Raw genomic sequence first — 13,742 nt, 5'->3', positions numbered from 1 at the left:
GGAGTCTTTCTTCTAATAATGTTCTCAAAACGCTAGCACAAAAACATTATTTATACATCATTCATGGAATGTTTATTCTAAAACATTTTCTTTGGACCCTTTTTTGGACTTTTTAAATGTAACTCTTTTTAGAATGTTCAGAGAAAGAAACGTTTCCATGTTTGCAAAATGAAAAATGAAAAGTTCCCATAACGTTCGTATAACCAAGAAAAAAGGAAAAACTGGACGTTTTGAATGTTCATAACTAGCAGTATAAGTAGCATCCTGTATAAGTGTGTGTATAAGTGTGTGTACGGATGTTGGGATCAGATTGCTCCGTTCTGACCGCTGGAGCCAGATAATGACCTCTACTCTCTCCTCTCACTTTACACTCGTCTGCGATCGCAGATTAAGCATTCAAAGGTCATCCATCAATACACCATATGCATCTTCCCCATCTTCACTTCAAATTGCGATGAAATTGGGTTTAAAAGACAATTATTAACATTAACTACGATTGTCAGCACTAAAATACATTACTAATTTCTGCATGTATTGTTCGGGACTCTGAAAAAGGAGACACAATTGTGTTTAGCTGCAGTGCGAATGTGAAAAATGTGTCCAATTCATCCCAGATCAATTAAGCACATTTCCATTCCCACATCAGTCTTTTGTGAACGGACTGATTCCCTGTTTAATGACGTCTGAGGGAAGAGTTAACAGCGGACAGAAATCATGTGAGATTTAATAACACAGCCACACTAATCCTCTCAGCTGGATTCTGTCGGGTTTCCGTCACCGGTTACCTGATGTCTACACTAATGGAGTCATGGCTCTTATTTTTCACACCGGTCATGCTGTGATATTGCACATTCATTCACATGAAATCTCCTCAACATCATCTCTCTGGCCATAAGCGCTGTTGCTCACCGCCACACTGGAACAAGGCTTTCAACCTTTTAGATGCCATGGACTGCGTTGGACTGGTTGAAAGCCTTGAATATCATGCGAGCGACAACAATACTAATTTCTCAATCCTAATCCTCCCCATATATACTGATTGGCTTCATCACTGTCTCCTCTCCACCAGTAAGCTGGTGTGTGGTGGGCGTTCTGGCGCAATATGGCTGCCGTCGCATCATCCAGGTGGATGCTGCACATTGGTGGTGGTTGAGGAGATTCCCCCATCTATGTAAAGCGCTTTGAGTGTCGAGAAAAGCGCTATATAAATGTAATGAATTATTATTATTATTATTATTATTATTATTATTAATTTCACATATTATTTATTTGAATCAATTTCTTTAAATCAGTTTTTAAAATTAAATCTATTTATTATTTACTCGAATCAATGTTTATTTATTTATCATTGTAATCAATCAGGGATTTATTTTATTTAATCAAATGCATTTATATTATTATTACAATCAAATTGTATTATTTTAATTAATTGATATAAATCAAATTATTATTATTATTTTATTTCTAATCAAATATATTATTTACATAAATATTTATTTATTTATTTATTTTTAAAAATAAATACTGATTAAATTTATTTATTCTTTAAATAATTTTATTTTATTTTAATCAAGTGTATATATTTATTATTTATTTTAATCAAATAATTGTATCATCTATCTTTATTTTAATCAAATGTATATACTTTTTATTTTTTATTTAAATATTTTTTATTTTAATCAATTATTGGTTTGTTTATTTTAATCAAATGTATGTATGTATGTATGTATGTATGTATGTATGTATGTATGTATGTATGTATGTATGTATGTATGTATATATATATATATATATATATATATATATATATATATATATATATGATTAATTATTTAAAGAAAATGTTATTTATTTACAAATTTAATCACATGTATTTAGTTTAATCTTATTGTTATTATTAATTAATTAAATTTTTTTTTTACCCCATTTGGAAAACCCCTGTTCTAGACGACAGTCTCACCAGCACCAGAAGATCAGTGAAAACCTGAATGATCTGCACAAAAACAAATCAATCTCATTAGAGTTCTAATGTGAAAGAAGAATGGAGGAAAAACAGTGTTTTGGCATACAAACAACATGAGAAGTATTCCTCCGGCTAATGCTATCAATCACCTGAATCTAAGGGATATACAATTGTTTAAGCCTGGATTATTACATTAATTACGTTTCTTTATAAAGACGAGGGCAATTATTTCCTAATCATTTCATCCAGCACGTCATGGCAGCGTTCACTGGAAATGAATTAAAATGTGCCGAGTTTGCCGACTGAAACCAGCATTTCAAATGTGAGCGGATGTAAGACCAGATCCGTTTCAATGACTGTTTGATTACAGTAATTAAAGTGCCCATAAAAGTGTTGCGTTATAAAAGACAGCGAGGCAGCGGCGGTGGCATGAATCAGAGCCTCACACAGGGAGATACGTTTCCATATGCAACACAATATCACGTTTATGATTATAGCTATTCTGTTCTGAATATATGAGAGCTCTGTTATACTGAAAATGCAACATTCTATTTCATAATGATGTAATGTAATGCAATCAAGATATAGCTCTGACTCAATGACTGTGTCTGTGTGTGTGTGTGTGTGTGTGTGTGTGTGTGTGTGTGTGTGTGTGTGTGTGTGTGTGTATGCTGACCTTGAGAACCGAGACACAAACACACACAAACTGGCTTCATCACTATGATGCTTCCTCTAATGAAGCAGCTCGTCTCATAGCAACAGATTCGCATGTACAGTGAATGGATCCAAATGTTGCCGTGGGTGAGAGTTTACGATTTATGACACTATTATGTGTGTTTTATGTCTTCAGAATTTGAGATTTATCCCTGTTAAATTCATTGCAAAAATTCCAATTCAGGGTTAATTCATGCAAAAATCTTATTTTCCCCCATTGTATTGATAGTGAAATTAATATATATATATATATATATATATATATATATATATATATATATATATATATATATATATATATATATATACACATGCATTTTAACTTTGGTTACAATTGTTTATGAAAACTAGCTAACTAGTTTTATTCAAGTCAAAAATATTTAGCCATCTACATTAACCAGACTTCCTGACGTAACCGAGTCAACCCAAATACATTCATTTATACCAATAAAATAATTTTTAGAGGTTAAATCGGGTTGAAATATCCCTTTAAGGTAATAATTGCACAAAAAAGTAACTATATTATCCCCCAGCTCTAATTTTCATAATGCAACTGAAAAAAAAAATGATTCGTTGAATTTAATAAAAAAATGTTATGGTAAGTGGTTGCACACAATTGATTTTAGCTACATTTAAACAAATGCATTAAGTTGAAGTAAAATTGATTAAGTTCAACTTAATGCATTTGTTTAAATGTAGCTAAATCAATTGTGTGCAACCACTTACCATACATTTTTTTTTATTAAATTCAACAAATCATTTTTTTCATATTAAGATGACATACATTAACATCATGATTTTCTGTTAAGCTGCTTTTAAACAATGTGAATTGTGAATTTGTCTTGACTTAACTTAGCAAAAATCCCTGAACATAGTATACGGCTCTGTCATGAATAAGACTAGACAAACAAAATACAGTTACACTTTATTTTAAGGTGTCATTGTTACATTGTAATTATACATTTAAGTACTGAGTAATATTAATTAGCAACATGTACTTACTATAGGGTTAGGGTAGGATTAGGGTTTGGTTGAGGGTTAGTTACATGTAATTATGCATAATTTACAGTTATTAATACGGTAAGTACATGTAACATTTGTAACAAGGACACTGTAAAATAAAGTGTTACCCAAAATACTTTTTGGGAGCATAAAAACTGCCATGACCCTTCGGCTACAGCGAAACATTTAAAGTCTTCATGTCCCGGTAAAATATTAAAGTGTTCTTATAGTTCTATTAAAGTTTCAGATGCGTATTGCCTGTAGGGAATCCGGCTGTACGTCGAGTCAGGTAAGTGTCTGTGCTTCTGAATAACACATCAATTTGACATCCATTGACATATCGCAGACCAATTCACAGTGCTGCTGAAGTATCATTTGAGTCATGCATATCTGATTTCCATTTGTGAGCAATCAGACTGCAATAGTACAACCTCCTACACGAATGCACACACACAGAAAATGCTGCGCTCACTTCAGCCGGCTTTATTTGGAGGGTAATTCAGCTGTTTTTAGTGTGCTGGTTAAACAATACAGACTCACTGACTGTCAGTCAGGCGTGAGTGTTCTTATACACAGCTAAGAGGGTTCTCAGGTTATGTACAAATGTTCTTCCAGTAACGTTAATAGAGCGCTCCTTCAAAGCTATCTAATGTTCCCAAAACATTAAGAACATTTGTATTCATCGTAGATAGAACGTTTTTCTCCTGAAATGTTTTAGCTGGAAACATTGTTTCATGAAACAATGTTTTTCAACATTGAAACATGTTTTAACATTTTTTTTAAATGTTACTACTTGTTTTGGAATGTTCAAAGAACTTTCAAAAAGTAACATTGCAATAATGTTTGCAACATGATCAAATGGAATGTTCCCTTAAAGTAAAAAAAAAAAAAAAATAACACGTTTGGAACGTTCAGAAAACATTGAGAAATATCATTAATTCCTCCTGACATTAAAAATTCAGAAAATGTAAATCAAAAGTATGGCTTTCTGTTCATGTCTTTTAGCATTGAACTCCCCTGTATGCTTAAGTACTCCTAAAAGTTGACAAAAGAAACTTTAATTCATTTAAAAAGTTTTCCTTGATGACAGAAAAATATTCATGATTATACACAATTTTTATTTGTCTACTAAAATACTCAATATGTCAATGGAGGAAAGAAAACGGTTACATCCACACACAGCTGGCGACAAGTGACTGTCATTTAACCATTCATTCAAATGATTTGATTAATTCAGGAAGGAAACATGTTACTGTTTTTAATAAAGGAGTCACTGAATCATTCACTCAACCAATTCGTTTAAAATCCCAGGAAGAAAACGCCTTGGAGATGCGCAGTTGTTTTCAGTTCGACTTCATTTTAAGCTGTTTTGTTGTGGAGCAAAAATGCCTAAAATGTATGTTCCTTAATACCAAATTGTTTATTGAACAACTTAACTATAGTATTATTGAAGTGTTGTATAAAAGCAGTATCACACTCGCGGTTGTACTTGCTGGAACAACAGCATTCTTGCTCATTTTATATTGCTTAATTTATTTTTAATATAATATACGTAGTAGTTAGGCTACTTGTTTTCACATTATATTGTTTCTTATTTTAAAACATTAACATCAAAAACATTATAAATGTATATAAATGTATAAAGAAATGGATAACTGTTTTGCAATATGGGAAGAAAGTAGTGCTGGTATCATCAATTCAGACAAAATAAACAAGAATCCCAAATTCTTCCAATCAAACTCATGTTTTGCATGCAACAGTTGATAAGGCCATCCTTAAAAATATCTTGGTTTGCCGTAACAGCAAAAAAAAAAAAAAAAAAAGGTCGGTTGGTCGGTCTATATATATTTTTTTCGAGAGTCGATGTAAAAAAAAAAAAAGTACAATTTTGGTCATATTTGCATATCGGGACTTCACTGACAGTTTTCCAGAACTTCGTGCTATATATATATATATATATATATATATATATATATATATATATATATATATATATATATTAAATAACAATTAGAAAACCTGTATAAACTGAACACCAAAGAATAATATTATAGCGGTAATATTATAGGCCTATTCATGTAACGGGAGCGCTGCCAATAACGCACCTAAGCTGTCAGAATTGGGAAAAGTGATGATTATTAGTATGTCAAATATATCAAGGAGACATTTCAATTGTTTATTAATAAACAAGTGTTTTCTGTGTCAAAGATGAAGTTGACGATGCTGACGCGATCTTCGCAGTAGCCTAGTGAACGCGCCAGAGAGAAATGCACATTTCATTACATAAGCAGAGAGCAGTCTGTTTTCTTTCGTTTTGAATTGTTTTGTTTAAAAGTGTACATTTCATGCTTTTTTATATATAGGCCTATATATATGTCTCAGGTCTGTGAGGCAAGTAGCTTATACGCTGAGTTTCGGTTCATTTAAGAGACCAGCTCCAGTTCACGCGCCGGCGACTCCGTGTCCTGATTATATTGCCTTATTTAGCCTACCTCTTATTTATTAAATACATGAAAATGGTTGATGAAACATTGATCAAAATTAAGATACAATTAATACAAAACGAAATTCAGTTTAAAGACAGACTTTCTACAAAAACAAACTTAATGAAGTGGTTAAAATCATGTCTGCCTACTCCATTTGTCTTCCGATATTTTCGGGATCATCTTATCTTATTCATGCTATTCACTTTTCATATAATCAACATGAAATTTAAAAAATAAATATTATTTTATTTAAACATGAATATGAAACTAAATCGTTTTTTAATGACTGTGGGCTACAACACAGGCCTATTAGACAGTAGCCTACAGAGAAATTTACTGTCGGAGCGTTGCCGGTGAGCATGTGGGGGGAGAGATACAATTTTCGATCAATCATCGAATTTTATTTTGCTTGATATGCCCATTCTTAATATTTGGTGTTTTAAATGCCTGTTTGAGATCTCTGTGAAGTTTTAATTGCCGCTTTCAGAGCGGTCACGTCCGTAACATTGTTTCTTCCTCATAAATGCGAACACGAAAAATAAAATAAAATGAATAGGCTATAAATTATGTTCTGTGGAGAGCCAATCCCTCTTCATCCGGTGGGTATAATAGCCTACTTTTGGTTTGCGCAGTGTAATTCATAGAATTAGCCTACTAAAACATATTTTTCGTGGATCTGAGTGTCGCGATTTCGCTTTCATTTCGCATAGGCCTACAGCCTACAGCCCTTATAATCATAGATGACGCCACAGGTTTTTATTTAAAAGAAAGAGCGTAGCCTACGTTTGTAGCCTATATGTAGGCCTATTTATTCACATTAAAATATAATTAATATCATTTTATTGCATTTGTATTAGTTGTTTGAAGAGTAAAAAAAAATCGGTCGGTCTTAACGCAAGTTTACAATCGGCAAGTCGGTCGGACTAAAAGGGAAAAAAAATAAATAATTGGGTCGGACCTAAATTGACTGGGTCGGTCGGGTTACGGCAAACAAGAATATTTTTAAGGATGGCCTAATGCAAACACTGCACACTTAGTATGCAAAAGATGGTGATTTCTGAGGGTAAATAAACAAAATTTTATCTTGTCTAGAAGCTGTGCTCACTTTAAACGCGCTTGTGTGCGTGTGTGTGTGTGTGTGTGTGTGTGTGTTGTGGAGCTGTAGATCACACAGTGGTTCATACAGAGAAGAGCAGAGAGACTATGATGCAATATTCATGCTCTTCAGTTCAGTCTTCTCAGAAGCGGGTTTGTGCAGAGATGGAGTTGTTATGGATACGGAAACTCCCTGGTCGTTATGGATACAGTTGCTCATGGGAGGCCCGCGGCCTAAAAAACACAAACTCACCCTCCTGCTGTTTTGTTTCCCCACCATGGCAACGGTGTCCGTAGTGACGGGACAGAAGAAGACCTACATATTGAGACCTACATCAAGGCCGATGGGAGAGATGAGTGTCTGTTCATCTCATCTGATCATCTGAATGTGTACGAGAAAACAGATTTGATCTACCCATGGGGAAAAAGAAAAGAAAACAAATCTAGGTCTATTTCGACAAATCCCAGCTAACAGGGAACGTTCTCAGAACACTCTGGCAAAATTCTCTCAACATTCTGAACAAACATTCTTCCAGTAACGTTAATAGAATGTTTGGTCAAAGTGATCGGGTCTTTAATAATGTTCTCAAAATGTTATAACAAAAGCATTATCCATGCATCGTTCATGGAACATTTTTTTGAATGTTGCCACTTGTTTCGGAATGTTCAGAGAACATTCAAAAGTAACAATTCCGTAATGTTCAAAGAATGATAAAATGTAATGTTTCCTTAAAGCTGCAGTCCGTAGTTTCTCCTCTTTGTCGCCATCTCTGTTCGAAATCTGCAACTGCAGTTATTCGCGGAAATGCAAATTATACTTTGTTCTCAAATTGTTAATGTTAACAACATCAGCATTGCGTGACTACATTTAATGCCCTTCCCATATGTGTCCTTGTTTTCGCATGGGCCGGTTGCAGTCTCTTTTTTTTCTCCGAAGTCTTTCGCGTTTTACAACGGGTAAATCTCCAGTTGTCACTGGTGATTGTTGTTTGAACCGGATCCGCCATCAAATTGATAAGTTTAATTATATCAAGTGCTGTGAGAAAAGGCTATACATCTCCACCTAACATCCTCACACTCATAGCCGACTTGCCGAGACTCTTCTTTATGTGGACAGATGTGACGTAATGGCGCAAAGACATGCTCGAATCTCCCGCGGAAATCCACCAGTACCACTGGAGTTAAAAACATTATTACAAGCTTACCGTTTCGAGTCGAGCTAAGGCAAGCAGAGAGTGTTGAACACTGGCTGGTTATGTACTTGATCAAAAATATATTTTGGATCATTTTTAACCCAAAAAAGTTACGGACTGCAGCTTTAACGTCCACATCGGAGAACATTCAGAAATAAAAACATTTATGGCAAAACATAGAACAGATTTTTTGTTAGCTGGGATGCAAAGCAAATCTAGACTTTTGCTGAAAGTCTCTCAGCAAAGTCTCTCCTCGAGAGGTTCAGAAGGTCTCATCTTTACCGAATGTCAAAAGTCATCTTAATTGTGTCTTTTTTTTATTTCTCCTCATGAATTTCAGGAGAAACATCTGATGAAAAAGTGAAAGAAAACTCTGAACTATGAAAGAGCAACATCTGGCATTGTAAATTACAAATATTGCTGGCTCTTTGATAAATTGCTCCTGTTCCTCTTTGGATAAATGCATAGATGTAACTCTGAGCATTGTCCTCTTGTTATAGTCCAGGTGATGCAGCGTGGTTTAAACAGAAAGAAAAGAAAGCTGTTTGTTCGTTTTTTAACAATGTTAATATGTTTATCCGACTGTCTCACATGGCATTGAACTATACATATTCTTCAGACGTAGTCTTTACATTTTGACCATGGGTCTCTGCATGCACTACAAAAGGCTGACAAAAGACTCCACAATACATGTTCAAAAGTCGAATCACTGAAACATGAAAACACTCCAGGTTCACAGTCTGCACAGAGTGGACATACAGATACACACCGCGGGACAATGAGACTCTTCAAGAGACACAAAAATACAAGATCTAAGTTCAAAAATATATACCTTTACATTTTGTAATTTATATTTGAAATGGTGCCCTGACTTCATAAAGCAGCAGATAATATTAACATGAAGAATACTATCCTCTTAAGTTCTGTGGGTGGTGGGAACACACACACACACACACACACACACACACACACACACACACACACACACACACACACACACACACACACACACACACACACACACACACACACATCATCAAGAACATGTCTGGTTCACATTTTAAACCCAGATTCCAAAGAAATAAATTAATGCTTATTTTTATGAACAATAACATTTCTTGTATTTTTTTTTTTGTGACAAATATTTATTTTCACTATGGAAAAAAATAATTCTTCAGCAAGGATGCATTAAATTGATCAAAAGTGACATTTATAATGTTACAAACAATATTTAAAATAAATTATGTTCTTTTTTTATTTTCTATTCCTCAAATAATCCTAAAGAAAGAAGTATCACGGTTTCCACAAAAAATATTAAGCTGTTTCAACACAGATAATAACCAGAAATGTTACTTGAGCACCAAATCAGCATATTAAAAATGATTTCTGAAGGATCATGTGACACTGAAGACTGGAGTAATGATGCTGAAAATTCAGCTTCGATTTTAGGAATAAATTGCATTTTAAAATATATTTCAGTAGAAAACAGTTCTTTCATATTGCAATAATATGTCACAATTTGTACTGTACTATTAATCAGATAAATGCAGCCTGGCTGACTTCTTCTCATCGACCCCAAACTTTTGAATGCTAGTGTATTTATTTTTCATTATAGGCTATATATAATTCATGTTGGAATTAGCACTGCTTTTAATTTATAAATAAAAAATGTGACTCATTTGCCCACAGTTGCCTTGAATATAATACAATCTTACTGGTCTTAAAACATGCTCTTTTTTGTTATGCACAATGTAATTTATTTGATTGTGCAGTGAAATGTGACCTGGACATGTTCTTGACAGATTTCATGACATTCACACACACTTTCTCTCACTCACACACACACACGCTGATGTGACAGCTCTAATCTCTCCATGGCTGAAAGAAATGAAAGGATCTAATTAGAGCGAGTGTGTTCACGGCGCGTGTGTTTCCAGAGGCTCTGTCACGGACTGAACTCAAATCACAGTGTGAATCGGTGCAGCTTTGTTTCACATCATTATTGCACATCACATCTGATTGTTGCACTGGGCAAATTTTCCAGGAAACGGGGATGGGAAAGAGAACTGCGATAAATCAACACACACATTCAAAGACCCCATGACATTCAAATAGAGAGTTTTGTGGCTTCATATATGCAAGTGCACTCTTAAAAGCTGACAAAATCAACTTTTAGAAGACGTATACGTTAAAAATAAAACATTTTAGCTTGATATTCAACTTAACAGGGCATCATCATTGACCAACGGCATGTAAGCTATAAGGTATATTGGTTATTTTAAAAACAAAAGAAAGAAAACTGCTTTCATGAGGTCTTCAAGTGTCCCATTTGAGATGAACATCTCTCTCACACACACACACAGAGAGACAACAATGAATCCACCAGATACTAGAGCAGATAAAAGCATAAATGACTGGAGGTCACATTTATTAAACGGATCATGTTTACTCTCTCTCTACTCTGTAGTTTAGTATAGTCGATACACCAATACTTCATTTTTAAACACTTGTGCCTCTACATATCTTAATACACTTATTGCAACGACAGGCCTTGGAAAGGAGTTCGAGGGGGTTTGGGATTTGCTACCTGACACAGAAGGGAAGCCACGGGTGGATGTGTGTCCTTTATACAGATGCGACATTTAAATGGAGAGCCGACTTGTTTTAAGCAGGAAACGTTTCACTATCCATTTCGTGACTTTTTTTTTTTTTTTTTTTGTGCCAGCTGGCTTTAGTCTTTTTCCACACAGAAAAAACGGGGAATTTCCAACGGTCATGAGGAGTCCGTCCGTTCACAGAGCGTCCGCTTTCAGAACCGTCCAATCACAGGCTTATTCTATTCCAGACTGTCCAATCCAATTCATCAAATCCATCTGAGTCTCTGCTGGCCCCGCCTTCCCCGTCTCTGGCCGATATAAACTGTACGTCAGCCAGAGGTGATACAGTAGCTGCGAACGCAACAACACCCGCTGCATCAGTAATGCGCTTCAATATGAGCAATTTCTTCTTTTTTGAAAAAAAAACAACAACAAAAGAAACATTTGTAGGCAAAATATATTGCATCTTTGAACAAGTGAATCTCATAAATAATGTCAAAAAACATCTGGGTCAAATTTCGCCCTGAAGAAATTATATTTTGCATGAATAAAAAGGGAAATTATACATTTTTTGGGCCGTTAAGATTTGCACTGTGATGCTGTATTTTAACAGTATTCTTTCGTACTGAATTCATAAACTAAAACTGTTAATTGAAATATAATAAACTTGAACTGAAATAAAATAAAATGTTAAAAAAAACTTGACAATGAGAAATGATGACTTGGCCATTAGCTGAAATAAAATAAGCTTAACTTGACGTTCTAAAATAACTAAGACTAAAACTGAAATAAAAATGTATAAAGTAGTATGACAAAAACACACAACCAAATTACTAAAACTGTAACTAAAAATGCAAACTAATTCAAAACATGATATATAATAGTACCTCGAAGCTGAAATAACACTGACTGAATTTATGTAAATAAAACAAATAAAAGTGAGATTTTATGCATTCAATTTCTCCATTAAAGAAATTTGACTTAATTGTCATTGTGCAATGCAAAAATAAATACAGATTTTTTTTTGTTTATTTATGCAAAATATAATTTCTTTGGATTTTGGGATTAAATGTGACCTGATGTTTCTATGTGAGATTCACCCTAACATCATAACATAATAATTCATCTCTGAGTACATCTCTTATATGATCATATATAAATATTACAGCTTTTCAGTGATATACAATCAAACATTCAGGACGTGCAGAGTGAGCAAACAGCATTTCAGGTGTACACTTACAGCGCTCTTTATTGCTTGCGAAAACATTTCAGGTAACACACTGTGCAGGGTGTGACACAAAGTGGCAAATGAAGTTTATGCTGAGGATGCGTGACAGAAAATCTCCCTATGCCAGTTGCTTAGCAACCTTCCCTTCTAGATCCACTCACATGATGCTCAGGATAAATCTTTGAATTATCTCTCGATTAAAATCCAGCATAATTAGCATTGGCTAAAAATACATATGTATCACACAGAGTATAGAGGATGCAGATGAATGACTCGGGTGACGTGAGTTGTTTGTCTGTATTCAATAATGAATGATGAAATATTTTAGATCAGACCATGTATTAAATTACTTGTGACTATGAATGTGTCTGCAAGCATGAATAGAAATACATGACTCATTGATGCATTTACAGTTTACATCAAGAGAGCGAACTGAAGTCAACATGGAATCAGAAACACGTTCCTGTGCAAAAAAACATAAGAGCACGTTTTAATAAAAACATACACTATACCGTTCAAAAGTTTGGGGTTAGAATGATTTATAATGATTTTGAAAGAAGTCTCGTGTCCACGAGGCTGCGATTATTTGATCTAAAATACAGGAAAAAATGTGAAATATTATTACGATCTAAAATGGCTGTTTTCTATGTCAATGTATTTTAAAGTGTAATTTATTCCTGTGATCAAAGCTGGATTTTCAGCATCATTACATCATATGCAGATTTGTTCAATTATTATCAGTTAATTAATAATGGTTCATATATATCTTGAGCAGCAAATCATCATATTAGACTGATTTCTGAAGGATCATGTGACACTGAAGACTGGAGTAATGATGCTGAAAATTCAGCAGGAATAAATGACATCTTACGATACATTCACATAGAAAACAGCTATTTTAGGTGAAAGTCGAAAAATGTGAATATTGTGCAAAAGTTCATGTATTTTAGCAATTCAACTTAAAAGGTGAAACTAATATATAATATAGACTCATTACATGCAAAGTGAGATATTTCAACCTTTAATTTTGATGATTATGGCTCACAGCTTATGCAAACCCTGAATTCAAAATCTCAGAAATTTTGAAAATTTTCATAAGCTGTAAGCCATAATCATCAAAATTATAACAAATAAAGGCTTGAAATATCTCACTTTGCATGTAATGAGTCTATATATTAGTTTCAGCTGTACATCATAACAATATGTCTCAATTTCTCCTGTATTTTTGATCAAATAAATGCAGCCTCGGTGGGCACAAGAGACTTCTTTCAGAAACATTATAAATCATACTGACCCCAAACTTTTGATGGGAAGTGAAATGTTTTACTTGTTCCACCCCTAGTTGGGTAACGCCCACTTTTCACCATTCAATCAATTAAAACAGCATTTCATGTTGACTTTGAATGCTTTCTTTGAATTGAATCAACATCTGACTGCGATCTGAACAAGTTAGGCCAATTAGAG

General features: G+C 34.0%; 1 protein-coding gene across 3 annotated transcripts in view; it reads right to left on the bottom strand.

The window, feature by feature from the left end:
- Window positions 1–13,742, bottom strand: part of kcnc2 (potassium voltage-gated channel, Shaw-related subfamily, member 2) — a 65,470-nt gene that overhangs the window by 6,482 nt on the left and 45,246 nt on the right. For 2 of the 3 annotated variants that reach the window (XM_081363610.1, XM_081363608.1), the window contains one exon: window positions 11,172–11,401. The exons of the other annotated variant lie outside the window; for it this stretch is intronic. Coding sequence is in view for 1 of the 2 variants with exons in the window: in XM_081363608.1 (XP_081219734.1) it covers window positions 11,277–11,401 (125 nt within the window). In the remaining variant the exon portion in view is untranslated. Of the gene's footprint in view, window positions 1–11,171; window positions 11,402–13,742 lie in introns of those variants that run through there. 3 annotated transcript variants of the gene reach the window in all.

The sequence above is a fragment of the Scardinius erythrophthalmus genome (genome assembly GCF_964197995.2).
Source record: "Scardinius erythrophthalmus genome assembly, chromosome: 4".
In the NCBI taxonomy this organism is placed as follows: domain Eukaryota; kingdom Metazoa; phylum Chordata; class Actinopteri; order Cypriniformes; family Leuciscidae; genus Scardinius; species Scardinius erythrophthalmus.
This window is presented reverse-complemented; position numbering and strand designations above follow the sequence as displayed.